Source organism: Bacillus rossius, chromosome 12, assembly GCF_032445375.1.
Source record: "Bacillus rossius redtenbacheri isolate Brsri chromosome 12, Brsri_v3, whole genome shotgun sequence".
NCBI classification, from domain to species: Eukaryota; Metazoa; Arthropoda; class Insecta; order Phasmatodea; family Bacillidae; genus Bacillus; species Bacillus rossius.
In genome coordinates, this window is record NC_086339.1 from 49,071,961 (window position 1) to 49,099,410 (window position 27,450).

Consider the following 27,450-nt stretch of genomic DNA (forward strand, 5'->3'; position numbering starts at 1 on the left):
TATTTTTAGTTCAAAACTCAGTCACTAGGAGTAACAAAACAGTGACAAGCAGTCCAGTGCGGTATCCATTCGTAATTCTAGGTTTATGATGTCTGAATTTACAAAGGAAGAGCTTGAATTGTCACCTTGTAAATATGAATGTAAGTTTATTATTTTACCTTGAATGTAACAATTTTATATATATTCTTGCTTGTAATACGAGGTTCTATTTATCAATAAATTTGTATACGGCTTTCAGTATTAAATTGTTTTCATAATGGTGCTAGGTTATGTCACCGCGTACGTTCAATTTAAATACTCGCTGAAAAGAGTTTTTTTCTATAATTTCGTGAAAGAAATGTTTCGGGTGATTTTACGTTCTATCCTGATATTGCTCTCTTGTTCGTAAAAAAAAAATTATATAGGAAGATGATGCAATTAAAATTTGAATAAAGGTCATATAAAATCTCGGTAAATTGTTAGACTCGCAGCTTTTTAGTAAATAAAAATTAATAATCATATTTTTTTTAAACTCTACAGGCGTTCTTCTATTTATATTGAAAACAGCGTTTCATAATTCCTCGTGGTTTCTGAAAAATTACTGACATCAGTTAGCCTGTACAGTGACTCAGACGCTTCCATACTGTTTACTTGATACTAGCCAGTCTCCATTTGCCATTTATTAGCCCAGCCAAGACTTTTCCATGAGATTATCTTTTAACCTGTTGACACCACCCTATTGTTTACTTTATACTATCTGCAACTGGATCCTGTGGCTCTCCAGATATCCTTATGATTACACCATAGCCAAGGCTGGTTTCCAAACGACAGGGATGTTTTTCAGTACATTCATTCCTAGGCCAAGACTGTTTTCCACCCGAATTGTGCCTTACCAGGGTGGTTTCAGTCTTGGCCCGGCCTTCGAATATTGACATTGAACACCCCTGTCTTTTAGAAAACAGTAGGGTGGTGACAACAATCAGACCAACATCCTGTTGAAAATAATCTCGGCTACGCTTGTAAAGCATAACATGGCGACGGCCACATTACTGGCTTGTATGAAATAAACTGTACGGCGTTGACAACTATCAGGTCAGTCTCTTGTAGAAAACGGTCTCTGCTCTGCTAAGTACAATGGCAGTGGCCTAGTCACTGCACAGGCTAAATAATGTAGCCTTGAAATGCTGTTGTTCGGATAAGAAGAGGAACATCTGAAGTTTTCGAAAACACATTTGGAATTCTATAAAAAAAATTTGTGGAGAAGCCATAACCCTTACAGTTTACCATAGTCTCTCTTGAATCATATATAGGCCTATACAACTCATCTGAGTACAGATGTTACCATGACTAGTTAAAAATTACTAGCATACTTTAGGTAACTATATAAGAAAACCTTTTTTTCCGTAAAAAAAAGTTTTTTTTTACCTTAACATGGGTTCATTCCTAGCTTGGAGGCTTTTGCACAAAAAAAAGAATGGTAATTATCTACTGTAGATGTGCTCTCTAAAAAAATGCAAATACCAAAAAATGGTATTATTTAGGTCCTTATCGTATTTATTGTATTGTAATATTGAGGCACAGTCACATATTTTCAAGAACTTCACATGTAATTAACCATTTTACGTTTGCCTATGCGGTGACTCGTCGACCGCCATGCTTAAGTCCAGGTAAGATGTTATTTTCAGGATAAAGGATTGTGTTGAGCTTAAATACCGTAGCTGTGATTTTTCAACCAGAGGTATCCCTGATCCTGTTGTCAACACCCTACTGCTTACTCGATACTAGCTGCAACATGATCCTGTGGTTCTCCAGAGATCCTTAACAGTTTTAGCTACGTTGTATTCCTAAGGATCTCGGGGGAACCACAGCTAGTATCAAATAAACAATACTTTGGGCGGCGACAACAATCAGGCAGATCTCTAGTTGAAAACTGTCTCAGCTACGCTAGTAATGCATAAAAAAAATTTGTCACTATATTTACATTACAGGTAATATTCACACTAATTTAATACCATCCTTTAACTAGAAAATATGATTTTTCACATGTGGCTGGAGTAGTAGTATTTAATGTTTATTGGTACTCGACCAAGGTGACGGCTACGATTCAGCACAGTCAAATGTAAAACTGTTAATTACATGTGAAGTTCTTTAAACTTTGTGAATGTACCTCAATATTATAGTTAGAAATAAAATAAGGAACTGAATAAATCCATTTTTGTGTTTTTGCCTTAATTTTTAAACTGACACAGCAATTACCAAAAAGACTTTCCAAATAATTTTTTTTTTTTGTTTTACTGACCTTTCTGGTGGTTATTTCGGGACAGGAGAGCTAGTGTGTTTCATTTAAATTGTTCACTCTCTGTGAACGGGATATGGGCTATGCAAGGGTCGTTATGTGCCAAAACACAAAAGGTTCGAGCTTAGACATTAATTGACATAAGTTAGTACACGCTATGTTACATGGTACCAAATACAAATTATAGCTTTCATCAAACAAATGGAATACTCGTATGTCGTGGACTTGTCGCGCTAACTACGATTCCACAATGTTGTCCTTTACTGTACATCTATTGTGAAGAAAGAGAATTTGGGTATCAACAATATGCATTAAAAAATCTGCAAAATCCACAAAATAAAAACAATTTATAAAACATATTACTGTGGGGCTTAAAATTCTTGCTGGGCATTTACTACAGTACACATGAATATTGCAGTATCAATCTGTTGCCATAGACAATTAAAATATTAATAGCAAGCACAGAATGTATTTACAACTCTGCTTAAAACACAACTCAGAATGACTAGCATTTAAATTATGGACCACCGTTTTTCTTTTTTAACCTAAATGAAACTGTAAACACTGCCAAGTATGCGGTTACTGTTGCTGTTGCTACTTGACTCGTTCCATGTTCACACGACACTTTGATGGGACACATGGCTTCTCCAAGGGATGAGGAGCTCTGGGATGAACTCACTGTCTGACACATCCTGTCAGCACCAGAAGGACTCGTCTTCCTTCCAGCTGGGACTCGAACCAGCCTCTGTGTCGCTGATGTCTCCCACCTGATGCCCACAGGGCCGCTGTTGGCACGCTGTAACACCTTGTCCTCAGTTGCTGAGCACGAAAGTCCTCGACCCATTGATGAGTGTTGCTCGTTCGTTCGGGGACTCAAACCAGTCACATAAGTGGTCAGGTGTTCGCTCTCAGCCACGACACAGCTCGTTTGCCAAGCCCAGAACTCCAACCAGCCACTGTGCCACGCCCGTGACCCCACCTTACTCTAGCTCTATTTACACATTTCTTCAACGTTTCTTACTCATTACTCACAGAGCAAGTATTCACTCGTCGACCCAGGACCCTCGTTACTGGTGACATCAATGCCAACACATCGGCTGTGGTTCCTAGTGAGAGTTCTTGACCCCACTGATGATGTTATCCTTCAGTCAGCGCGGCGGTTGTGCAGAGCTTTGCTGGGTCGCTCGTGTCTAGGAGCAGTGCCGGTCTCGCTTGCTGCACGAACCAGAATATTCTTTATTCCACTTGCTGAAGCTGTGCAGAGAACAGTCAAATGGACGAGAACCTTCTTGTAGCCTCACTCGAGCTTCGCGGGTCTTGTGGCCCATAGTGGAGCTGCCCTTGCACTGAGAAGCACAGCGAGTTGGGTTGCGTCTATTCAGGGATGCGATGAAACACACCTGGTACGTCGCGATGAAACAGCAAATGGGTTGGAGGAGAACACCTTACAAAATTTATTTGCGAAACATTTATTGGTGAAGTGTATTCATGTCAGTATATCATTAGTGTCATGTTAACAATGTGTGTTTTTTTCTGTTTTTGGTACTACTTGAGTCATTGTGGTGTTTTATTAATAGTGAAAATAGTTTTGTACCTAAACTAACACGTGTTCTCGTCTTTGCAAACAAAGTCAGGTTAATTTCCCAAATAACTGTTCTAAAGTTTGCCCGTGCAGTAACGTGGGCACCGCCATACGTGAGTCTCTACTGTGCTTGCAAACAGCTTGCTCAATGATGTTTTCCCATCATAATCTAAGAGGGCATTTTAATTCTTCAAGTAGTCTACAATTTTAACGAGTAATTCACGTATTCAAGTTCATCCCTTGATCCTGATGGCATGATCATATATTCATAGATATTATGGTACATGACGCTTGCTGTTTTGGTTTAGTACGTTGAAAAATCCAGGCCAAAATAATATTGGTAATTTTCTTACCTTACAGCTTTTCCATAAATATAATAACATTCTGAAAGTGGTATTTGCCACTACTACAGTTGTTCCTTGTTTGAAGATAAAAACAGTGTTGATAAATTTCCACTGGTTTCTGAGCTATTATCATTTTTAGTTTAAATTACAATACCTGTGCACTGACGTGGCTACCGCCATTTTTTTCCTTTAATTTCATTGCAAATCATATGATTCTCCATGTGTAACAACGTGTATATTTTGTATTTGGATTTTGTGACGCAGTGGAAGGTAAATAAAAATTAGAAGTAAAAAAACCTTAGTCCCTACTGTGCATCCAAACCCAAACATCAACCCTTGTCAGGGATGTTTTTTAGCATAATGGAGGCAATATAACAGGTGATACTAACAACTTTCATTATTAATATAATACCTTTATTGAATCAAGTATTACATAACACAGGAAATCTAAGATTTACAGCAATTTGTTCCAAGGCCACGTCCGTTCATGTTTGGTTTCCCCCCTCCCCCCCCCCCCCCCCCCCCCCCCCCCCCCTCTTTTTTGAGTTTTTTCTCTCCAGTTACGTAAAATCAACACTTGAGGATTTGAATTTTAAATTCATTAATAAGGTTTTTGGTTAAAAGTTGTATGTTTATTTGGTTAAAACATTGGTAATTTTGAAGGTAAACTACATTTATGAAAATTAAAAAAATTGCATTTACCAAAAGTTAGTAGTTTACAAATTTCTGATATTGTTAAATTGGTCGTCACTGCACGGGCTACATAAAGTAACCTATAAGTTGTAATTTCTCTGAAACCAGTTGAAATTTGCAAACTCTGTTTTAAAGGTAAATAGAGGAATGTTTGTAACCTATAAGTTGTAATTTCTCTGAAACCAGTTGAAATTTGCAAACTCTGTTTTAAAGGTAAATAGAGGAATGTTTGTAATACTGTAAAAACAACATTTTCAGATTTTTATATATATATTTTTTTTTTTTTAACAGAATTCCAGTGACTTAAGAAATTTACCAAAATAGGTACGTTTACTATCGCAATACAAAAAATTTTATTTAGGTCTTGTAGAAATTCTTTATTAGTTGTAAGTATTCAAGTTACTATCATAATTAGTTTTTGTTATGTCTAGGATCTTTCGATATACTGAATTAAAACAGCAAGCACAATGTACTACAGGATCATGCCCTCTGTTTGAACAGATGCACTTGGATACTTGATATGAAACATTTACTGAAAACTAGAGTTTTCAAATTACTTCTGAATTCTGAGTAACTCATTTAATGAGCAGTGCCATGAAGTAGAGGGAAATTTGGGTAAAAGTTAAATAAATATGTCGTAGTCACGGATATCACCCCCCGTGATTTAGCTGGTTATGTCCTACTCTCGGGTCGGGGTTCAGGCCTTGTGGCAGGGGGAAATTATCACTACCCGTGCTACAATGAAAGTTCGTCAGTTTGTGACACAACGTTTTACTTAGTCTTTCACACAGTCCCTTTACATGGGCTGCGCGCGGCTCAACACCCGTTCTCTCCGCGGAGTGAAGCTCGGCTACACGTGTTTCGGTGGGCAGGCGCCAAGTGCGGGCTGCCCCCGTGGTCTTGCGATACGTTTGTACGAAGAACTTATTATGCCCCTCCTGAATGATAGCGAGAAACAAAGTCAGTATGATTGCTAGCGCCGGAGACGTGAAGTCCGTCTCGTTGCAGTACGCCCGTGTCCACCGATACGCGCAATGTCTGATTTCGTGGAAACAAGAAAAACACTTATATACAATTTAACTATTTACAATAACGATAAACCGCGTAACCCGCGTGGTCGTGCAGTCTTGATTCCCCTTGACACGATCTCACCCGTCGGTGCTCTTGGCTCTGCGTCTCACCGTGCGACCGCCTCGTCCAGCCGCCAGATGCCAACTGGCCCCTCCTACCGCGTCTCTGCCTCTCTGCCCGTCCTCCCCCCCACTCCGCGACACTTGCAGCGCTCGGAGAGATTCCGGGTGTTGGCCTCTGCTTCGACGCCCGGTAACAGTTAACGTAAAATATCACATAATATTTTAGAAACACGTATAACAATAATTACAAAAGTTTACAGAAAAAATAATACATAAAAATAATATACATGACACGTTATTAAATATAAAAGTACCTATGTTCCTCATAACACACAATCACTGCACGGGGCAGGGGAGGATCAGGTGTTGGCGCAGCATAACGGACTTTATGAGCAGGGGAGACACTTGGGTCAACGTCAAATATTGATTGGAAAATTATTAAAATTGCTGTAACAAAAATAATATACCTAGTGAATATAATAATTTTACATTAATATTTACTTGTTTTCAAGTATAAACTTTCTACATTATCATACGATTGGGATCTAGTGCTAAGGATTTTTTGACTTAGTGAATTAAAAGAACAAGCATCATGTACTACATAAACAATATATAAAGGATATGCCATCAGGATACAATGCACATGATTTTACGACATAACGTAATTAAAATTATGTATCACAGGATCAGTAATCAGGATCAGATCAAATGCACAGGATGTGGGTATTACAGATAACAATAAAACTTAAAACAGATGGTATACACTCATCGATAGGGACCCCAGAAAATGGTGAACTGCGAAATACACGAAATACCGCGAAATTGGGCACTATTTTACAGTTTTCACGAAATCTGCTATTTTTTCACAAAACACGAAACTTTGCGCAAAATCCACGTAATTTCCGTTACCAAGAATGTTTACATTGGTCGGATACTGTAAATAATCTTACTATCGATTGTATTGATATCGCGTAACAAAATCGATTGTAGTTCCAACATGGCGGCAAACGTGTATATTTACGTTGCCGCTATGTAGCAGCGTTACGAACACAATTTTCGTGTAGTTGGTATTAGTTCTCAAAAATTCTAGCGCACAGAAGCGAACACAATATTTACGCTTACATAATAGTTTCATTATGGCCGAACACAATATTTTTTTGTGTGCGTGCCACTACGGCATAAATGTTTTTACGGTGCAGCTTGCAGTCAGTGTTGCCAACCCTAGGGATTTATCCCCAGATTTGGGGATTTCACGGGTCATCTAGGGAACTAGGGAATTATTTTTTCAAAAAGGCCTTTTCTAGGGAAAACTAATAATATTGCCATTTTACAACATGGGTGTTCAAAAATGAAGGCAATTTTTTGTAGATAGTTAAAAAAAATGTTTAATTTGTCAATTGTTATCACATATTTTTGTGGTTTCTCAAACTTACCTGCAGGAGGTGCTTCCCCTTCTTTCATGTGATTATCACTCCCGCGCTTTGCACTTTGGGAATTCCCCTTCATGTCTTGCTTCCATATACTTACTGTACCTTCCCAGTTTTAGTGGTGTGCGTGGGTTGCTACTGTTAAGTGCTACATGTTTTGTGACCAGTTGAAGCAATGCTTTCAGGATAGGTGTGTTTGGTATTAATATAGTAAGGTATTTGGTGCTATTTAAGAGAATAGTTAATTTTTGTGGCTAGAGGAAGTGTCGACCTAATTGTTTCTAATTCTAAACTCAATCTGGTAAGTAACAATATATTCATATTAATTAAGTTAACAGTAAAATTAATTTTATTAAAATGTTATGATTTGCTTTAATTTTTTTAGATTATTGCTACTTTGCTTGTGAATAGTCCATGATAAAAAAGTGACCAGTATTGCGGCATAGAACTGAATTATATTTCCAGGATAAAACACCTAATTTTAAAATTATTTTTGATATCCTGCAAATATTTTAGTACCTAAGTGTAAATATTATCCTAAATTAACTAGAGATATTAACATTGTTCAGTGACTTTAAAAAAGGACCCTATGTATATATTTCTCATTTGTTTGTGCTCGGAGCATGGACATGTAACAGTGTTTTTCTTTTTGTTGTTGGTTGTGTGCAGACAAAACTTTCTCCTTGCTTGTGTATCCAACAAAGGACAGTAAAAATCAAGATGGCCGCCTAGACACAAGTTGGTGCTGGGCGCTGCTAGAATTCACCAATTTTCGGGTGAATTCTTTAACTTCCGTAGTCACGGATCATTTTGGTCCTCCGGGCCGGATCGGTCACGAACGTAGTGATATTTACGGCGGGTCGGTTCGGATACAGTCGTTAGTAGAAGACACGCAGACATCCGCGGCACGCGCGGGAGCCGGCGCGTCTCGGTTTATTTGTGGAAGAAGCAAGATGGAAACAATAGACGTTCTGTTGTTACAGTGCGTAGTAAAATCAGAACTACAGCAAATTTAGTGGTGCTTCGAAGTTCTAGAAAACAATTAACGCGTGCCGGTGTTTATCTTTCGTTGTCTTGTCTCGAGTCCTTTGTCTGACGTCACGTGAACGGATCGCGAACATCGGTCACTCTCATGACCCGCCGGGACACGGTTGACTTTTTTTTTTTTTGGGGCGAAGGAGTGAAAGACTAGCGGCAACAAAGAAGCAGGCGGCAACAAAGACCCGGGCGGTAACAAAGAAGCGTTAGAAAGGGAAAGTGGCGGAGGGGCGGTAGGGAGGATTGAGTTCAAGGTCAACACGGAACAGAGGAACCTAAAAAAAAAAAAAAAATAATAATAAAAATGGCAGACTTGACAGCTGTTTACCTCAGGCTTGCGCGGTCAGAAAATCGTCTGCAAAGAGCATCAACCCTTGCAGAGAAGGCTGCATCTGATCCATCTCAACAGAGGCTATTGGAGGCCACCTGCAGGGACTTGGATCAAATACGGAAGGGCTTTGAGGAGGACCATCTCCTAATTGCCTGCCAGTTCAGGGCAGATCACTGACTTTGATTCAGAGGAGCATAATAAAAGGTTGGATACATTTGATGATTTATACTACAAGATAAGGTTAATCTCTGATTCCTTTGCAAGGATACCATTACCCAGCTCATCACATGCTTCATCATCCACCTCTCATGACTCACCTAGAGTGCACCTTCCAGCCATTAAATTGCCATCATTCAGTGGTGATATCAAGTCTGGCAAACATTCTCCAACCTATTTGAGACCTTAGTTGCAAAACAGAAGCAACTCACGAATGTGGAACGACTCTCTTATCTGAAGCTGTCATTGGAAGCAGAACCCTTGTCTTTAATACAGTCCCTCCCTCTAACAGAGGATAACTTTGAGATTGCATGGAAGCTTCTCCAACGGCGATACAATAATAAGAGGCTCATTATTAATCACCACATTGAGGCACTAGTCAATGCCCCATCTGTCACTGGAAGTTCATCTACCCTAGTACAGCTGTTATCAGCTATCCAGGAAAATGTTGCTGCCCTCAAGGTATTCAGCATATCTGTAAATACTTGGGATCCCCTGTTACTCTATCTATTAGAGAGGAAATTGGATTCGACTCTTAGACGAGACTGGGAGTTGACACTAACAGACCCGGCACAGATACCAACACTGGAACAATTTATCATCTTTTTGGAAGGTCGACAACGATTGTTGGAGTCTTTAGGAAGTGGACAAAAACTGAAGGCTGTTTACAAACCAAGCCAACAACAACCCAACTGGAGATCTTCGGGGCCTCACTCCACACATTCATTTCTAGGTCATTCAGGGGAGAAAAGGTCTCAGCAATGTATGCTGTGTGGAGACCATCACTCATTGTCTCAGTGTTCCAAATTTGTGGAAGCCTCCCCTAAGCAGCGATTTGAATTTGCAAAACAGCTGAAGGTGTGTATAAACTGCCTGCGGCAGTTTCATAAGGCCAAGGATTGCTATTCAAAGACCAACTGCAGAACTTGTGGATCACGTCATAATACCTTGTTACATTTTGAAGACTCTGCATTATCCAGCCAAAACTTGGAGAAAAACAATGAGCTAAGTACAGAGGTGCAGTTGACTGATGATATCCCTGAACAACCTCCCACGTCAGCTTTGACCAGTACTGGTCCATCATGTGTTTTATTGGCAACAGCCACTGTTGGTGTTAGAGATGCTAGTGGCAACAATCAGAAGTGTAGAGTGCTGCTGGATTCGGGAAGTCAAGCTAATTTCATTACAAGCCAGTGCCTTCAGAAGTTAGGCTTGCCTCGACACAAGTGTTCACGATTGATTCAGGGTCTTTCTGGTGTGTCTGTCACATCTGTGAGAGGAACTGCCTCTTGCCAGATACATCCCATCGATGATGATGCTAGAGTATTCACCCTTGACACTTTGGTCCTAAACAAAATAAGTGAGAAGTTGCCTAATACACATATTTTTTCTGGGCAGTGGAAACATCTCTCGAATCTGAAGATGGCAGATCCCCACTTTGGAACACCTGGTCCAATCGAAATGTTGCTTGGAGCCGAAATTTTCCCTCTTTTGTTAACTGGTGGTCGTGTCGAAGGCATTCCTGGCTCTCCAACAGCATTGGATTCCATTTTTGGGTGGTTGGTCATGGGAAAAATCGAATCGACGTCTGGGTCTCCAGTGTCTGGATTATCAACATGTTTTCATGCTTCACTTGTGCCACTGGAAGATACCATGAAGAAGTTTTGGGAACTCGAAGAAATTCCAGATGTGATCCCTGAAACACCGGAAGAAGTTAAGTGTGAAGAGATCTTCAGAACTACTCACAAGAGAGGAGCTGATGGCCGCTATACAGTCAAGTTGCCATTCAAAACTATGGCCCCAGAACTGGGAGAGTTAAAATCTCGAGCACTAAGGCGCTGGGGAAATTTAGAACAGAGATTATCTCGCCAACCAGAGCTCAAGTCTCAGTACGAAAACTTCATGAAGGATTACATTACAGAGGGTCACATGGAACTAGTGGCTGAAGCAGAACATAACGTGAGACTGGGTTACTACATCCCTCACCACTGTGTCTTAAAACCTGACAGCACCACCACAAAACTTCGTGTTGTTTTTGATGCATCGGCAAAGACGTCATCTGGACTGTCCTTAAATGACACCTTGCTACCAGGAAAGAAGTTACAGGGCGACATAAGTAACCTTATTCTTCGCTTGCGATTCCATAAGATTGCTTTCACCGCTGATGTCCAGCAAATGTACAGACAAATTCTACTGGATCCACAGCAACAGGACTATCACAGAATCCTTTGGCGCTCCAACTTAAGGGACCCAATCCAGGAATATCGGCTGAAAACGGTAACATATGGTGTCTCTGCAGCACCGTTTCTTGCCATTCGAACACTTCACCAACTTGCGGAAGATGAGAAACCAAGGTATCCTCGTGCAGCAAGTGTCCTTGTGGCTGACACTTATGTGGATGACGTAGTGACTGGTGCAGATACACTGCAGGCAGCTGTACAATTGCAACAGGAACTAGTTGGTCTTCTCAAGTCTGGTGGCTTCAATCTCCGCAAGTTTGCCAGCAACAGTCCAGAGTTTCTTGCCCAACTGCCACCATCTCAACTACAACAACCTATTGCTCATTTGTTTGACACTGAAGGGCATTCAAGTCTGAAGGTACTTGGTCTTCATTGGAATGCTAGGTTAGATACCTTTTCGTGCCATGTACACTCCATGAGCAGCAGCTGCACTAAGAGGGGCATTCTATCTGATGTGGCAAGAATATTTGATCCACTAGGTTGGCTATCACCTCTGTTGTTACTGGCAAAATCAATGATACAAGAGTTATGGTTAGAAGGTGTTGACTGGGATGACAACCTGCCTACCAGATTAGAGGTGAAGTGGACTCGTTTCAAGGATGAGCTGTCTAGTGGAGGAAGTTACTATACCCAGGGGACCTCTTGTAGGTGCGCGAGACTCATTGCTCGAACTTCATGGTTTCTCTGACAGTTCAGAGTTAGGATATGCCGCTGTAGTATATCTTCGTGAGGTACCTCATGATGGTCCACCCCAAGTACATCTGCTGATGGGTCGGTCCAAGGTAGCACCAACAAAAAGGGTTACCTTACCTCGTCTCGAACTTTGTGGAGCTGTTTTACTCTCAAAACTTCTGCGTTATGTTGTGGGTGTTCTTTCATCTCTAAATTTTAAGAACGTTTACGCCTGGACAGATTCCACTGTCACCCTAGCTTGGATACGGTCATCGTCTCATAGATGGAAATCATTTGTGGCAAATCGTGTGGGAGAAATTCAAACAAACACTTCACCTGAGTGGTGGCATCATGTTCCTTCAGCTGATAATCCGGCAGACTGCGCCTCTAGAGGTCTTCTGCCCTCACAGCTGGTCAACCATACGTTGTGGTGGACAGGCCCATCATGGTTGCGTGAGGGACAAACCACATGGCCACATTTCTGTTTGACGTCATCTCTCGATAATGCAGAGTTGATAACTGAACAGCGTAATCAGCCTGCTGAACCCTTTGTCGGCGCACTCACAGACGGAGACCTATCGCTGCTTCATCAGTTTTCATCCCTCACGAAAATCAAACGGATAACAGCCTACTGTTTGCGCTTTATAAACATGAGAAGTTCTCACAAGGAGAAAAGAAGTGTTGCTCTTCAGGTGAGCGAGCTTCAAGCAGCACTCTTGGTGTGGGTCAGGAGGACCCAGGCTGTTGAGTTCGCTACTGAACTCTTGGCTGTGGAAAAGGGTCAATGCTCAATCTCCTTGAAGAAATTGAACCCTTTCGTAGATTCAAATGGCATTCTCAGAGTTGGTGGTAGGCTCCAGGCATCGGACTTGCCGTATAGCCAAAAACATCCTATCTTGCTTCCAAAACGGTGTCGCTTGACGGAACTGATCATCGATCAGCTACACAAGGACTTGCTGCACCCAGGCCCTCAACATTTGCTTTCTGTCCTGCAGCAAGACTTCTGGGTTGTGAATGGCAAGGATGTTATCAGGCAGCAACTGCATAGGTGTGTTATCTGTTTCCGTGTCAGGCCAAGCCCAGTAATTCCTAAGATGGGTAACCTCCCAGCTGAAAGAATAACACAGGCCAAACCATTCCTAAAAACTGGAGTTGACTATGCTGGACCATTTACCATAACAATGGCTCGGACCCGAAAACCACGGACATTTCGTGCGTATATTTGTTTGTTTGTGTGTTTTACCACCAAGGCTCTACATCTTGAATTGGTGTCTGATTTATCTACCGAAGCGTTTCTAGCTGCATTTCGTAGATTTGTGGCCCGACGTGGTTCTTGCACAGACATCTTCAGTGACTGTGGAACAAATTTTGTTGGTGCTAACCATCAGCTGAAGGCTTTGCAGTCCTTCCTTGGAGATAAAACCAACAACAATATTATCACTCATGCCTTGGGCAGCCATGGAATTCAATGGCACTTCAATCCACCAGGCGCACCTCATTTTGGAGGACTGTGGGAGGCAGGGGTGAAGTCTGTCAAGGCTCATTTGAGTAAGGTGATTGGCAGTCAGCTGTTGACGTATGAGGAGTTTAATACAGTCCTCACCCAAGTTGAGGCCATATTGAATTCACGGCCGCTGACCCCATTGTCAACAGACCCGAGTGACCTGACAGCGCTGACACCAAGTCATTTCCTCACTCTGGGCCCTCCTCAAATCTTACCTGAAGAGGATGTGACTTCGGTGCCTATGAATCGGCTTTCAAGATGGCATCTTTTGCAACAAGCTCACCAATGCTTCTGGCAGCGATGGCATAAAGATTATTTGCATCAGCTGCAGGTGCGGGGGAAGTGGAATCAAGCTGGCGTGAATGTGCAACCCAACACACTAGTGTTGATTCAAGACCCTAACTTGCCTCCACTTCGTTGGAGACTTGGACGAGTGATAAAAACTTTTCCAGGTCCTGATGGGGTGGTACGTGTGGCACAACTCCGTACACTCCAGGGACTTGTTACTCGACCGATAGTGAAGCTGTGCCCCTTACCCCAAGACTAAGTTGAAATATTTATTTCAAGGTGGGCGGGATGTTCAGTGACTTTAAAAAAGGACCCTTTGTATATATTTCTCATTTGTTTGTGCTCGGAGCATGGACATGTAACAGTGTTTTTCTTTTTGTTGTTGGTTGTGTGCAGACAAAACTTTCTCCTTGCTTGTGTATCCAACAAAGGACAGTAAAAATCAAGATGGCCGCCTAGACACAAGTTGGTGCTGGGCGCTGCTAGAATTCACCAATTTTCGGGTGAATTCTTTAACTTCCGTAGTCACGGATCAAACATGAGCCATTCCACCTCAATTCAGGCAGTTAGCAAGATAATGTGTCAGGTCACCATCTCAGATTTGCTTTAAAAAATTACAGCAGTTACAACCAGTGCAGACAAGAAGTATGCCAAAAGGATTTTGTCCCAAAAAATTTTTTCCCCATGTTATAGCCTTTTGAAGTTGGTTCAAAATCAAAAAAGGTGGAAAAAGGGGTGTTTTTTTAAATGAGCGGCATTTCAAAACTATTTTACTGATTTTGTTGAATTTTTTTTTATTTTGTACCTATAATAGTGAACTACAGAGTGGAATAGTTCCAATGAGCCCAACGACAATATCTTTAAGGGGGGGAAACTAAAAAATTTGGCAAAAAATTTAGATTTTTTTGGATTTTCAAAAAAAAATTTTTATGTGGAATAATCAATTTTCATAAAAAGTAATTCTGGTAATATGTAGACCTATTACAGTAGTTTTACAGGAAAAATTGTTTTTAATTCTATGATGCATGGAATTATTAAAATTTAACTTTAAAATTTTCAAAATTTGATAAAAGTGCCATTTTTGATTGAAAATTACTGAAAAACCCCATATTTTAAAAATCTGAAAATTTGTAACTTTGTAGTCCTCACCTTTATTAATAGCATGCACTTTGTTGGATAGTGTGTTTTTGCCTGTAAACATTTCTAGAATTTTTTGAAAATGTAATGTCATTACCTTTTGTATGTTGTGCATGCTCAATTAATAAATGTTTTGTTGGTATCTAAATAGTATGTGATAATTTGTAACTGGTTTTGTATGAGGGGAAACCTTGGGAAATATGAAGGGGGAGTCCCTATCTGAATATTCCCAGGCGCTTGCTGTAAGGGGAATCCCTGGTAGCTTGAGGGAAATCCCTGGTGACCATAGGGGGAATCAACTACAAGACTACAAGGGAATTCCCAAACTTTTGCTGTTACAGTTGTGTTGTGTGTGTTCATGGGTGATGTTCAGCTAGTGAACTAAATCATGTCTGACTTTCATAGTACGGAGAGAATTAAATGTGTGGACTACATTAAAAGGCACAAAAAAAAGTGTGTATAAAAGTAAATGTGTGAGGATGTGTAAGGTGAATGATTTAGCAGATGATATTCAAAAGTTTGTGGGTGTATCTGTTTCAGTAAATAAAAATGACATTTTGTGTAGCAACTGTGTTACTTTTTATAAAAAGAAATTTCTGGCACTTGCTGAAGATGCAGAAGAAACATCCACATCAGAGAATTTTATTCCGGAGGATGAACTAGTAAGTGTTTTAAATAGCAGTCTCATTAAAACATTAAATGTAGAAGTATCACCATTGAAATCCCCTTCAGAGGTGAGATTGGATAGGAGAGAAGGTTATGCGAGGAAAAAGAAGATAAAATTAGTTCATGAGTTAAAAACTTCTGCTGTGAACAAATTACAAGACATATATCACGTGCATCTTTCAAGTGAGTCTGATGATGAAATGCCTGTGTGTGTCAATTGTAGTCTATGGTTTTCGAATATTGACTCAGCTCTTCATACTTGTAACTACAATGGAAAAGTACAGCTACTAACATTGGTACCACAAACATTTAGTAAAACTGTATTGAAGGAAAAATTACCTTCAGTGTCAAAGTACCTCATTGATAAATGTCGCACAGTTATAAAAAATAAGGGAATTTATGCTCAACCTGACCCCTATAGTGGACATCCTTTACCTACACAGGTACAAGATCTAGCATTATCATATTACCTAGAAGATAGTAAAGACTGTTCAAGGGAAAGTCCAAACAAAAAAGATGTTATTTGCATTAAGGATGGTAATGGCGAGAAAGTAAAAAAGGTTAAAAGATTCATGACAAGGTCCATCAAAGAGGCATACAAAGCATTCAAAAAAGATAATCCTCTTATAGAAATTAGTCTTTCAAAGTTTTATGCCTTACGACCAAGATGGGTGAAAATTCAGCCAGAACAGACTGTGTGTTCTTGTATTTACTGCAGTAACATGCAACTTATCTGTGTAGCTCTTCGAAATGTAACAAATAACTAAATTGATGAAGACTATCTTCTACTGAAGTGTTTGTGTGACGAAACAAGGAATGAAGATTGCTGGCTCGAGGAGTGTGGTGACTGTCCTGGCACAGAAACATTAACTGTTGAAAACTTTGGCTTGGATGAAGGGGAAGAAGTTACATTTGCGATTTGGGAACATGGTGACCTCATAAAAAAAACTGTATCTGTAAATAATTTTCTGGAACATGTAAGGCATTGGGTTAAAACAGTTACATTAGGAAAATACAAAGGGAAGGAATAGCTGAAGCAAGAAGTTCTGTCCAACAAAATAATGCTCTTGTTTTACATTTTGATTTTGCTGAGAACTGGTCAGTTGTATTGCCTGATGAAATCCAAACTTACCACTGGCAAACTGATCAGCTTTCACTGTTTACCTGTGTTGCATACTTTGGTGCGGAAATAAGAAGTTTTGTTATAGTATCTGATGATATAGCTCACGACTCTGCTCACGTTCTCTGTGCTTTAGAGGTTATAAAACTGGAAATTTCAAAATTTTGTCAGTTAGAACTTTTGAGTTCAATAGTGTACATTACAGATGGGGCAGCTGGACATTTCAAAAATAGGTTTCAGCTGTATGAACTATGTAAAAATACTCAAACTGTTGAAAAAAAATTGATTTTTTCTGCTACAGGGCATGGCAAAAGTGCATGTGATGCAATAGGTGGTTTGTGTAAACACTTTGCAACTAAGTTCAATCTTCAGGCAGAGTGTGTTAATGCCATTAGAGATTCTGCTTCATTTGTTGCTGAAGTAGGTAACCTTGTACCAAAGATAACTCTATTGGCTCTTGAAAGTAAAACAATTCAAACGTATAGGTCATCTAAGGAAAAAGAATGGGCTACTGTAAAACCAGTTGTTGGAATACAATCTAAACATTACTGGCTGATTAAAAATGAGACATACATGGGACGCACAATTAAAGATAAAATAGAAATAGTTGTACAATCTAACCAGATTAAAACACATTATTCAATAAATGATTTCCAAGTAGGCCAGTTCGTTGCTTGTGTATACGATCATAATTGGTGGATGGGACAGATCACTGGTATATCTAAAGAGTTGAACGACATGACAGTGTCTTTTATGCATCCCCATGGTCCAGCTAAAGGGTTTCAGTGGCCATAGGAATCTGGAAAGAAGAAGGATGAATGTCCGGTGCCACTACAAAATGTTTTGTTAGCAGTAAGCAATCCTACTCCACTTGGACAATCAGCAAGACTCCACACTTTCGACAAAGCTGAGTTGATGAAGATTCAGCAGATCTACTGTCTTTAATCAGCCAAATAATATTTTAGGAAGTTTGTCAATATATGTTACATATAGTTGAGGAAGGGTAAGCAGTCTACATATAATTAATTATAGGTACATATTGTTGGTTTCAATTTTGCTTTGAAATTTTGGTTTTCATGCAAGTTAAAGAGTATGCATATGTATTATATGTGTGTATATGTATTGTGCATATTATGTTAATGTGATAATGTATACACAGACTCTCCTTTTGTAATTCCCAAGGTTTCCCCAATTTACAAATTACATCTCACTTTTTGGAAACTAACAAAACATTTGTTAATTGAGTGTGCAGACCTTAGAAAATGTAAGAAAATTACATTTTCAAAAAATTCTAGAAATGTTTACAGGCAAAAACACACTATCCAACAAAGTGCATGCTATTACTAAAGGTGAGGACTACAAAGTTACAAATTTTCAGATTTTTAAAATATGGGATTTTTGAGTAATTTTCAATCAAAAATGGCACTTTTGTCAAATTTTGAAAATTTTAAAGTTAAATTTTAATAATTCCATGCATCATAGAATTAAAAACAATTTTTCCTGTAAAACTACTGTAATAGGTCCACATATTACCAGAATTACTTATTATGAAAATTGATTATTCCACATAAAATTTTTTTTTTGAAAATTCAAAAAAATTCAAATTTTTTGCCAAATTCTTTAGTTTCCCCCCCTTAAAGATATTGTCGTTGGGCTCATTGGAACTATTCCACTCTGTAGTTCACTATAATAGGTACAAAATAAAAAAAAATCAACAAAATCAGTATAATAGTTTTGAAATGCCGCTCATTTAATAAACACCCCTTTTTCCACCTTTTTTGATTTCGAACCAACTTCAAAAGGCTATAACATGGGGAAAAAATTTTTTGGGACAAAATCCTTTTGGCATACTTCTTGTCTGCACTGGTTGTAACTGCTGTAATTTTTTAAAGCAAATCCGAGATGGTGACCTGACACGCTCCTGCCTGAATTGAAATGGAATGGCTCACATAATAAATCGTACTTCCACTTTGGAAGTTTGTCTTATTGGTTCACATTTAAACAAGCAAGAGTCAGTGAAATAGTGTTTCAAGTTACTTCCAGCCAGTATAAATTTATTTTATTTCAAGACTCTGGTGTGTTTCTGGTCGTCTATGTATTGCTACACTGGCTAAGTAAGGTAAGTTTAACAGATTTTACTAGTAATTTTCATGTGAATATTCGCTGTTTTGGTTTTTGGTTTATAGTTCAGATTTTCACCAATGTTATATTCTATAACTAAACATTTTTAGATGTGATTGAATTTTATTATTGTTTTTTTACCATCTAGGGATTTTTATTGAAATCTGGGGGGGGAAAATGTGTGGTTTCTAGGGATTCCATGAGAGTACAGGTTGGCAACACTGCTTGCAGTAGTGATTTTTTTAATGACGTCTCGGTTACTCGGTATTAATTTCCAAGCATCTAGTTAGTAGTGCTTATTTTTGTGTTAAGATGCCGAAAATAGTTACGGTTTTTTATCGAGAACGAGAGATGAAGCAGGAAGGATTTTATATATTTGATGTTAAGGATAAGATAATAATGTGTAAGTTTTGCAACGTTCGTGTGGACTGGATGCGTCGAAACACATGCCTAAAACACGTTTCTAACGCAACTCATAAAAAAAAAATTATGTGCGGCATCAACGTCGACTACCGGTACTGCAAAACAGACGTCTATAGAAGCTGCTTTGCAAACTTCTAAAAACATAGTTGTAAACAAACAACAATTTATAATTGACTTTGTTGAAATGATGGTGGGGGCAAACATACCTTTGGAAAAAGTTCACTCCACTTCATTTTCTTCTTCTTATTCAGACCATACATTATTTTAATTTCCAAACATAGTAATATTACAACACAATTTAAAAAAAACAGGCTAGGGGAACACAGGGTTGCTGTAAAGGAGACAACAATAAGAAGAAAACTAGAAACACTAAAAACTTTTTAGTGTTTGCCAACTTAGTGCATTTTATGTTTAATATTAAAATTTTAAAAAATTTGAAGCAAAAAAATCCTTGTTTGCCAATTTCAATTTTAATTTAATGTATCTCACCAAATTTTTACACAGATTTTTAGCACCGCTTGCTTATTTTTACACAGATTTTTTGCACTGCTTTTGTCATTTTTTTACACCGAAATGAGCCAGTTTTATTTACCATTTTCTGGGGTCCCTACTCATCGATGTTGGAGGCACATACATCTTCGCTTCGAGCAGAAAATAGAGACTTCACAATTGCCTAGAACCTTGGACAAAACATGAAGTCCACGTGGTACTCAATGTAAATGAGAAATTCACCGACCATACTGATGTACATTCTACCGTACACCTCACCACACTCCCAAAAACACCAGTATTGCCTACATCTGAAAATACGATACAAAAGTGACAAATCCTGTACGAATGATCTTAAATTTCTGCTCCTATCTAATTAATACGTTCACTTAGCAGTCAACTCACCAAATTACATGCAAACAACAAATTTAGATTAGGGTATTCTTGTTTTCATTCTGATCAGTTTTAAACTCACCTGAAGTTACTTTTTAAAATACAAAAACAAACACACACTGAATAAACATGGCGCTTATGATGTATGTACGTAAATACAGCACTGTAAAAAGTTTGCATTATTTTGTATGACTGTCTCAACACAACCACCACAAAGATTAGTAGAATCGAAAAGTAACACATTTAGAATGTCGTGTTTGTAGCTCACGTAACCAACCGCCCATACTAATTTAAAGTTTTTTTTTTTTTGTTAATGTAGCTATCTTAACACAACTGACAATTCATTTGTAATGTAATGTGTGTGTATGTGTACATATGCCATACATGAACACACACAATGTAAGCTAATCAAACTTAACCTCTCATTCTCCCAAAATGATTGGAAAACATGCTATAAAATAAAAAAAGGGAGTATTTAAAATATAAATTTCCTTTGGAAAAGTAGGGTTTACTTCAGAGTTACTGTAACCTAAACCTGCAGTTGTAAGTAACATGATGGGTGCCCAAGAGCTTGTGGTTTAATCCTGTAGCTCCCATAATTTATTACTATAGTGGCACATTTAAAAAAAAATCTATAAATGGTTTTCTGTTTGGTTTTTGACATTTTTCTTATTCTCTAAAAAGGCATTGAAATAGTATCATTAGGTTAGCTAGTTTATAAATACTTTAAAATATATGAAAATGATTGGTTAAGTTAGCTATAAAATTGTGATAATAGTGTGTAAAATTACTTTGGGGATTTTTTTTTCCACATGTCACCATATTAACAAATTTCCCTTACAAAAGTATTCTTAGAGTCAAGTTAAGATAGCGAGATAACAGTAATGCTTAAATCATAAAATACAATGCTACCAAATGGACAAAGCCTCTACGAATTACCTTAAATTTCTCCACCAATCTAATTAACACTTTCTCTTAGCTGTCTACACACCAAATTATACACAAATAACATATTTGCAATTAATGTTTTTTATTATCTGACATCTTGATGATGAAGATTTATAGGAATGTGTATTGGACATATTAAATTCATAAACTGTTTATTGATGTAACATCATAATACATGCTTGAATCCTAGGTGTGTGTACATTCTAATACCACATGCAAATTCATGTATCAGTCATCAATTTGGCATACATTTGGGCAGAAAATAAAATTGTATATGGTTTAAAAAAGACTACTTGTAATTTACAATACTGTCTATAAAAATGTTAAATTAATTGTAAATTGCGAAAGAAAAAAAAGTATATATAACCTAATATGATAACCTAATTCACCTTCTTTCGAATGGTTCACTAATTTCAACACTAACCATCATAAATTCTTTCTGTCTCAAGTCATCTTTTCCATTAGCTAGCATGCAATTTCTTCAGTAATAGATGTTCAACAAAAGGTAATGCAAATGAATGAGCTCCTGGTCAGTTTGTGTTTCACGTTAAACATCAAAACATAGCGATGAAAAGGTTACCTATAGCTTCTTTGAGATTGAATCGTAATCAGCTTGCGAATTTGAAATTGGTCTCATCCTTCAGTTCAGATTGTGAATTGAACAAAATAATATTTTCTTTCTTTTGTGCAGTTATACTTAAAATGTTTCATGCTGAGAATATGCCTTAGCATTTTGTGTCCTTCAGACCAATCTTTCTACTTGCTTTGAGATTTATATGGAAAGAGTTATAAACTTGTCATTAATTTAGAAATGTAGCGAATATTCTGTTAAATAACTAGGACCTATAGCTGTTTTTTCTTTCTTTTTATTTTTGTAGATTTGGACCACACCGCTGATGTTCAGTAAGTGTTGCAAGGAATAGTAAATATGAGAAAGGTACTCTGCAAACAATATGACTTAGGACAAATTTTTTTTCTTTTAAACATAGCGAGTAAGTACGAAACTTGAGGTTTTCTCAGGCAAATTTGATGGATGACAGAATTGTTATGTAGTCACCCTCCGAGTTTCATTGAAGGTTTGTGCAGAATTGCTGCATGATATGGATGTTAATTCATACAGAGCTAACTTGAATTATTGCATTCTGAATTGTTTACCAGTAGTGAAGTTCTTTCATAAATGATAGAACAACAAAAATATTCCATCCAAAATTCCACTTTTTTTAATCTTAAGGTAGGTGTAGAACACAGTAAATAGCTAGAGGCTACAATGGTTGAATGATAAGATTTGCCTCATGCCAAAATGATCGGGATTTGAATCCCAGCATTTTTCATAAGTGGGAAATGTAATGGACATTGTAGTGAGCTAGTGGATTTCTTGGATATTCCTTTTTCTCCTACCCTTTCATTCAGTCATTGCTCCATTCTCATTTTATCAGATATCATATTGTCCTTGATGATTAGTCATAATTCATTCATTTATGTATGTACCTAGATATGTTCAATTTTAAGTTGCTTCAAACTGGCACTTAATTAGTTATGGTTGGCAAAGCGCTCTAGAAAGTATTCAGCGAAGTGGCATGATCGTACTCATGAGAGCATTTTTCTTGACCAAGTTTTACAGTTATAGCAGATTTTGTCGGTACAATTAGGAATTAAAATTTGTAAAATAAAATTTTTTTGGAAATAATATTTTGAAAATGGCTTTTATGTTACAGTAAAGCAGTGTCAGAACACAAAAGTTTAGTTATTATTCAGTGAAATGTCATAAACAATTATAAAGAACACCTTAAATGCAGCAGATTAAATGTTATTTTGATCAGATTATTTCAGAACCTTAAAGTTTATAACTTAAGTTTATTATTCAATTCTTTTTTTCTGTTTGTAGTCATTTATAATCTTATAAATTATTTTTTTTAGTTAATAAAGCACAAAACACAGTTTGAGTAATAATACTGGTTGTTTGTTTAAATTCTGTGTATTTTATCATCTGGTTGATAACTGTTCAGACAATCTCATTTATGGTTTCTCTTTGATTTATAAGACTTTGAACAGTGTTAGTTCTTATTTTGTCAATGCAATCAGTATTTAATTGCAAACATTCTGACTGCAATGTCAGACGTGGAGACGCTACCAGCTGTTTGACAGTGCGCTGTCAGCTGTGTCCACCGCAGCTTGTCAGACTAGAACACTAGGTCTCGAACACAACAGGTGGCTGGGAGAGTTCAAATCATTTTTAGGCTTGGTCGCAGGATTCAAGCCTTGTTTTAGTAAAAATAAAGGGATAGTAGAAATTTGTTGGTTGCAGAATTTAACGTAAACATTCCTGAGTTATATTTAGTATAAAAACATTTGTTGAATTTTAAAGTAAATCTAATTTTGTCAGCTTTGCAAGTTAAGGGCTTTTCATTTCAGGTCAAGATTTTATATTTATATCAATCATTGATCAACTTTTAGACTTTTTCTATTGTTTAACTTTCACTAAATGAAAAATACATACAGCGCATACTTTTTGCATAATTAGCTGCCATAGTTACTTTTTTAACATTTTTGTGCTGTACAAATAAGGAGAATTTAATTTATTACAGAACAGAAACTTTATAGGTTTAACTGCAATACCACTGGCTACTTCAAGAAATGGTTTGAATTTATTTCAGAAAATATTAATTAATTTTACCTGGCATTTCAAAATTCTAAAATTTGTTATGATTTTGACAGCCAAGAAACATGAAATGAATTTTTGTGATAGTAGTGCAAACCATATCATGAAGTAACCAGTGGCATTGCAGTTAAACCTAAAAAGTTCCAGTTCTGCAATAAATTAAGTTCTCCTTATTTGTACAACCCAAAAACGTTAAAAATGTAACTTTTGCAGCTAATTATGCAAAAAGTATGTGCTGTATATTTTTTTTTTAATTTCGTGAAAGTTGAACAATTGAAATAGTCCAAAAGTTGACCAGTGATTAATATAAGTATAAAATGACGACCTGAAGTGGGAGGCAGACAGTAGTGTTGTTCTGTGCGTTGATCGGTGCTGAGTACGGCTGGTGCGTGTGCTGCCAGGATCCACGCGTGGGGCGACTCGCTGCGAGAGGCGTTCGAGCAGTGTGCGACCGCCATGTTCGGGTACATGACGGAGCTGGAGTACGTGGAGATGAGGGAGGTGAAGGAGGTGGAGGCCGAAGGTCACGACATGCTGTCGCTGCTGTTCCACTTCCTGGACGAGTGCCTGTTCCTCTTCTGCGACGACCCCTTCTTCATCGTGCGGGTGAGGCAGGCTCCAGCACCAGCTGGGGTTCAACCTGGAGTTACTTCATCCTCACCTCATCACGCCTCGTCTGTAGTGACGCACTGTGGAGCCGTAATCCACTCATCCATCAATCTATCCATTTATCCATACATTCATCAATCCATCCATCTCTACATCCATCAATCCATCCATACATCCATCAGTCCATCACCACAGCAATCTGAGTTGATTCCCAAACAACCTTATTTTTTGCGAGTGGTAAAAGTGATGTACTTTGTTAGAATCACTGCTGTAACTGAGGTCATCATTCACATCACACTTCTTAGTACAATACATGCCTACAGCTCTCAGTTCACATGTCTGCTGTATGGTGAGTATGCACGTTACTTAGGCTTGCTACTTATTTTTATAATTACTGAACTGAGCTGATGTGTTCTGGCTGTGAATAATGCATTATAGTGCTTTATCTTGATATTTCACAGTGTTGAATAACATTTCTTTTTTAAAGTGTCAGCATCAAATTATTTTATTCTTTCCTTAATTCAAATGAAACCATGTTTTCCCGAAATCAGCTCAAGGAAAAATACTCGGATGGTTTCTTGCTATAGGTCATGGCCAATTCTTTCTCTGATACCCCTGATTTGTTAAGTTTTGTGTTAACTGCTTCTGTTGACCACGCTGTCAATGAAAAGTTAAACAACACATAATGTTATGCTTTAAATGGTAGGAAAAACTTATGAAAGTACGGGAATAGATTCTGAAATGCGTATGTTCCATACAACTACTATCATGGCAATCCAGTGTAGGGATTCAGGCAACGTTGAGGAGAAACCTGATAATGCCACATGCATTATACACCAGATTATGGGTCTAGGTAGAAGGTTAATCCATGTGAAATATACCAATAATAAAATAATACATCACAGATATTTTAACAAAAATTTGGAGACTTCGGATTTGAATTGAAAGGGGGTAGTTTATAATTTTATAATCTAACAATAAAACCACACAAGAGCAGATGGTATCTTTATATAGGGGAAAATGACGTAACTCATAGACAAAAAAAATTAATCATTATGGTAGAGTTGCAAGATGATTTACGGCATTCAGACTTAAATCAAGGATCTGCTGCCCTCCTCTCAAGAGATTCTAGGGGAAGACTTATTATTTGTAGAGGTTTAGGGATCGTCCATTAATCACGTGAGGCTGAAAAGGGGGGGGGGGGAGGGGGGAGGGAAAAATCATGAAATATCACAAGGTGGGAGGGGGGGTGTAGAGAGATATCACGTGTATTTATTTTTTTGTGCAGTTTCTACCAAACCGAAAAGTGACGCGTGACCTTGACTCGCCGTAGCCAGGCAACAATATCCCCGCCCGCCGCAACATGAACCACCCGGCTCGGCTTGCCAGTCGCCAGTAAGACTGTGATATTGGCGCCGAATACATGCGTAAATCACATATAAGCCTTTCCTTTATTATTTTTATACCAGTGAGAATAAACCTGCAACCTTAATGTGTGTCTGGACATTTTTATCACTGTGCTTCATTTTCCAGAATTAAATTAGATCATACCTATATTTAAAGATAATATTCTGAAATTTTTAAAAATACCAAAAGTACCAAAAAAATACACGTGAAACCTCACCACAAATCACTAGGGGGGAGGGGGGGTTAAAAATTTGCTAAGAAAACATCACGTGATTAATGGACAACCCCTTAAATAAAATAATTAATCTAAATAGCTTAAAACTTCATTCTATAAAAGATAAACATTTAATATAAATGAGATAAAGATTAACAATACCAGTGTTATATGTATCGGTTTCCAAAATAACCACACATGTACATTAAATACATGTATATCTCACCAATGATGTTTCATGTATTTCTGTTGTCTTGGTCAAAGGATTCCCTTACATAAAATATTGAATGCAGCAAAATTAACTAATCAAACACAAGTACCTCTCCACAACCGGATTTTTCACAAGTTGGAAATGTGGCGGACATTGCCTTGAGCTGGTGAATTTTCTCAGGGTACTCCCATTCAGTGCACCTCCCCCCCCCCCCCCCCCCCCCCCCCCAACCATAAAAAAAATCATTTATTCAATCATTGCTCCAATCTAATCTCGAAAGGTCACTGCAGAAGCATTTAATTTGCAACCACTGTGTACTGGTTATCTGAACCTGCTACCATGCCCATGTTTGGACATGAATTTTCATTTATTTATTTTAGTACATGCCTATAGGTGTAATACAAATGGTTTATAACCCACTGTTATCCTGAATGTCACATCATCTTAAAGCTTGGTCTCACACTTTTTATTTAGATGTTTAGATGCTTTAGCACCATTATTTTGGCTTCCGAGCAGTAGCTACTCTAGTCTCACTTTCCAAATCAGCAAAATCACATTGAACACGGAGCTTCAAGCTGCTGTGCTTAATCTCGACGTAAAATCGCATATACTTTTGGTTAGATGATGGTTTTCATCCATGGCTACTGAAGCTAACTTTGTGGATTGTAGGCTATAAATGAATGAGGTGTGTGGTTGCTTCCAGAAAGTGAAGATCACGGAGTTTGACGGAGAGAACTTGCGCATCAAGGCGCGGTGCTACGGCGAGGAGTTCCGGCTCGGGAAGCACCCTCAGGGCACGGAAGTGAAGGCCATCACGTACTCCAACATGCAGGTCCACGACAACGAGAACCAGCACGAAGTGTTCGTCATCATCGACATCTGACGGGGCACCGGGGCAGGGGGGTGGAAGTGTCGCCTGAAGTCCTGCAGTCACTCGGTTGTGCCAGCAGGCCTCTCTGTAGGGGTCTCACATTTGAACCCATCGCAGATTGCCACAACAGTGCAATTGCTCATTCGTCATCTGAAAGGATGCTTGACCTGCTGTTTCTCATCCTACTTTCCTTTGTGAAATATTTTGCACGTTCTATTCAGCATTGAATTCAGCATTGGCTCTTAACTGAGCCAATACATTATCAAAAATACTTGTCACACTAGTAGATTGCAAAAAAAAAACTTTTTATTTAATTTTAAATGTTTATTTTTGAAGTGCAATTACTGAATTGTTTTGATATAAAGTATGTGTAGCCTTATAAAAATGTGCAGATGATGTTTACTTATGAAAACTAATGAAATAAATTAAATAGTTACAA

The 27,450-nt window shown here is 38.1% G+C and overlaps 1 protein-coding gene across 4 annotated transcripts; it reads left to right on the forward strand.

Moving 5' to 3' along the window:
• LOC134537920 (protein archease-like) lies at positions 1-27,450 on the forward strand. Of its 4 annotated transcripts, XM_063378882.1 has the most exons (4): positions 23-140; positions 21,919-21,943; positions 24,101-24,305; positions 26,844-27,450. In XM_063378882.1, exons 1-4 carry the CDS (start codon positions 86-88, stop codon positions 27,021-27,023), a joined length of 465 nt encoding a protein of 154 aa, XP_063234952.1. In that variant the 5' UTR covers positions 23-85; the 3' UTR covers positions 27,024-27,450. The 4 variants fall into 4 exon arrangements, with proteins under 4 accessions (XP_063234950.1, XP_063234952.1, XP_063234953.1 ...); XM_063378880.1 differs by lacking the exon at positions 26,844-27,450 and having other exon boundaries at positions 1-140; positions 24,101-25,936; XM_063378883.1 differs by lacking the exon at positions 21,919-21,943.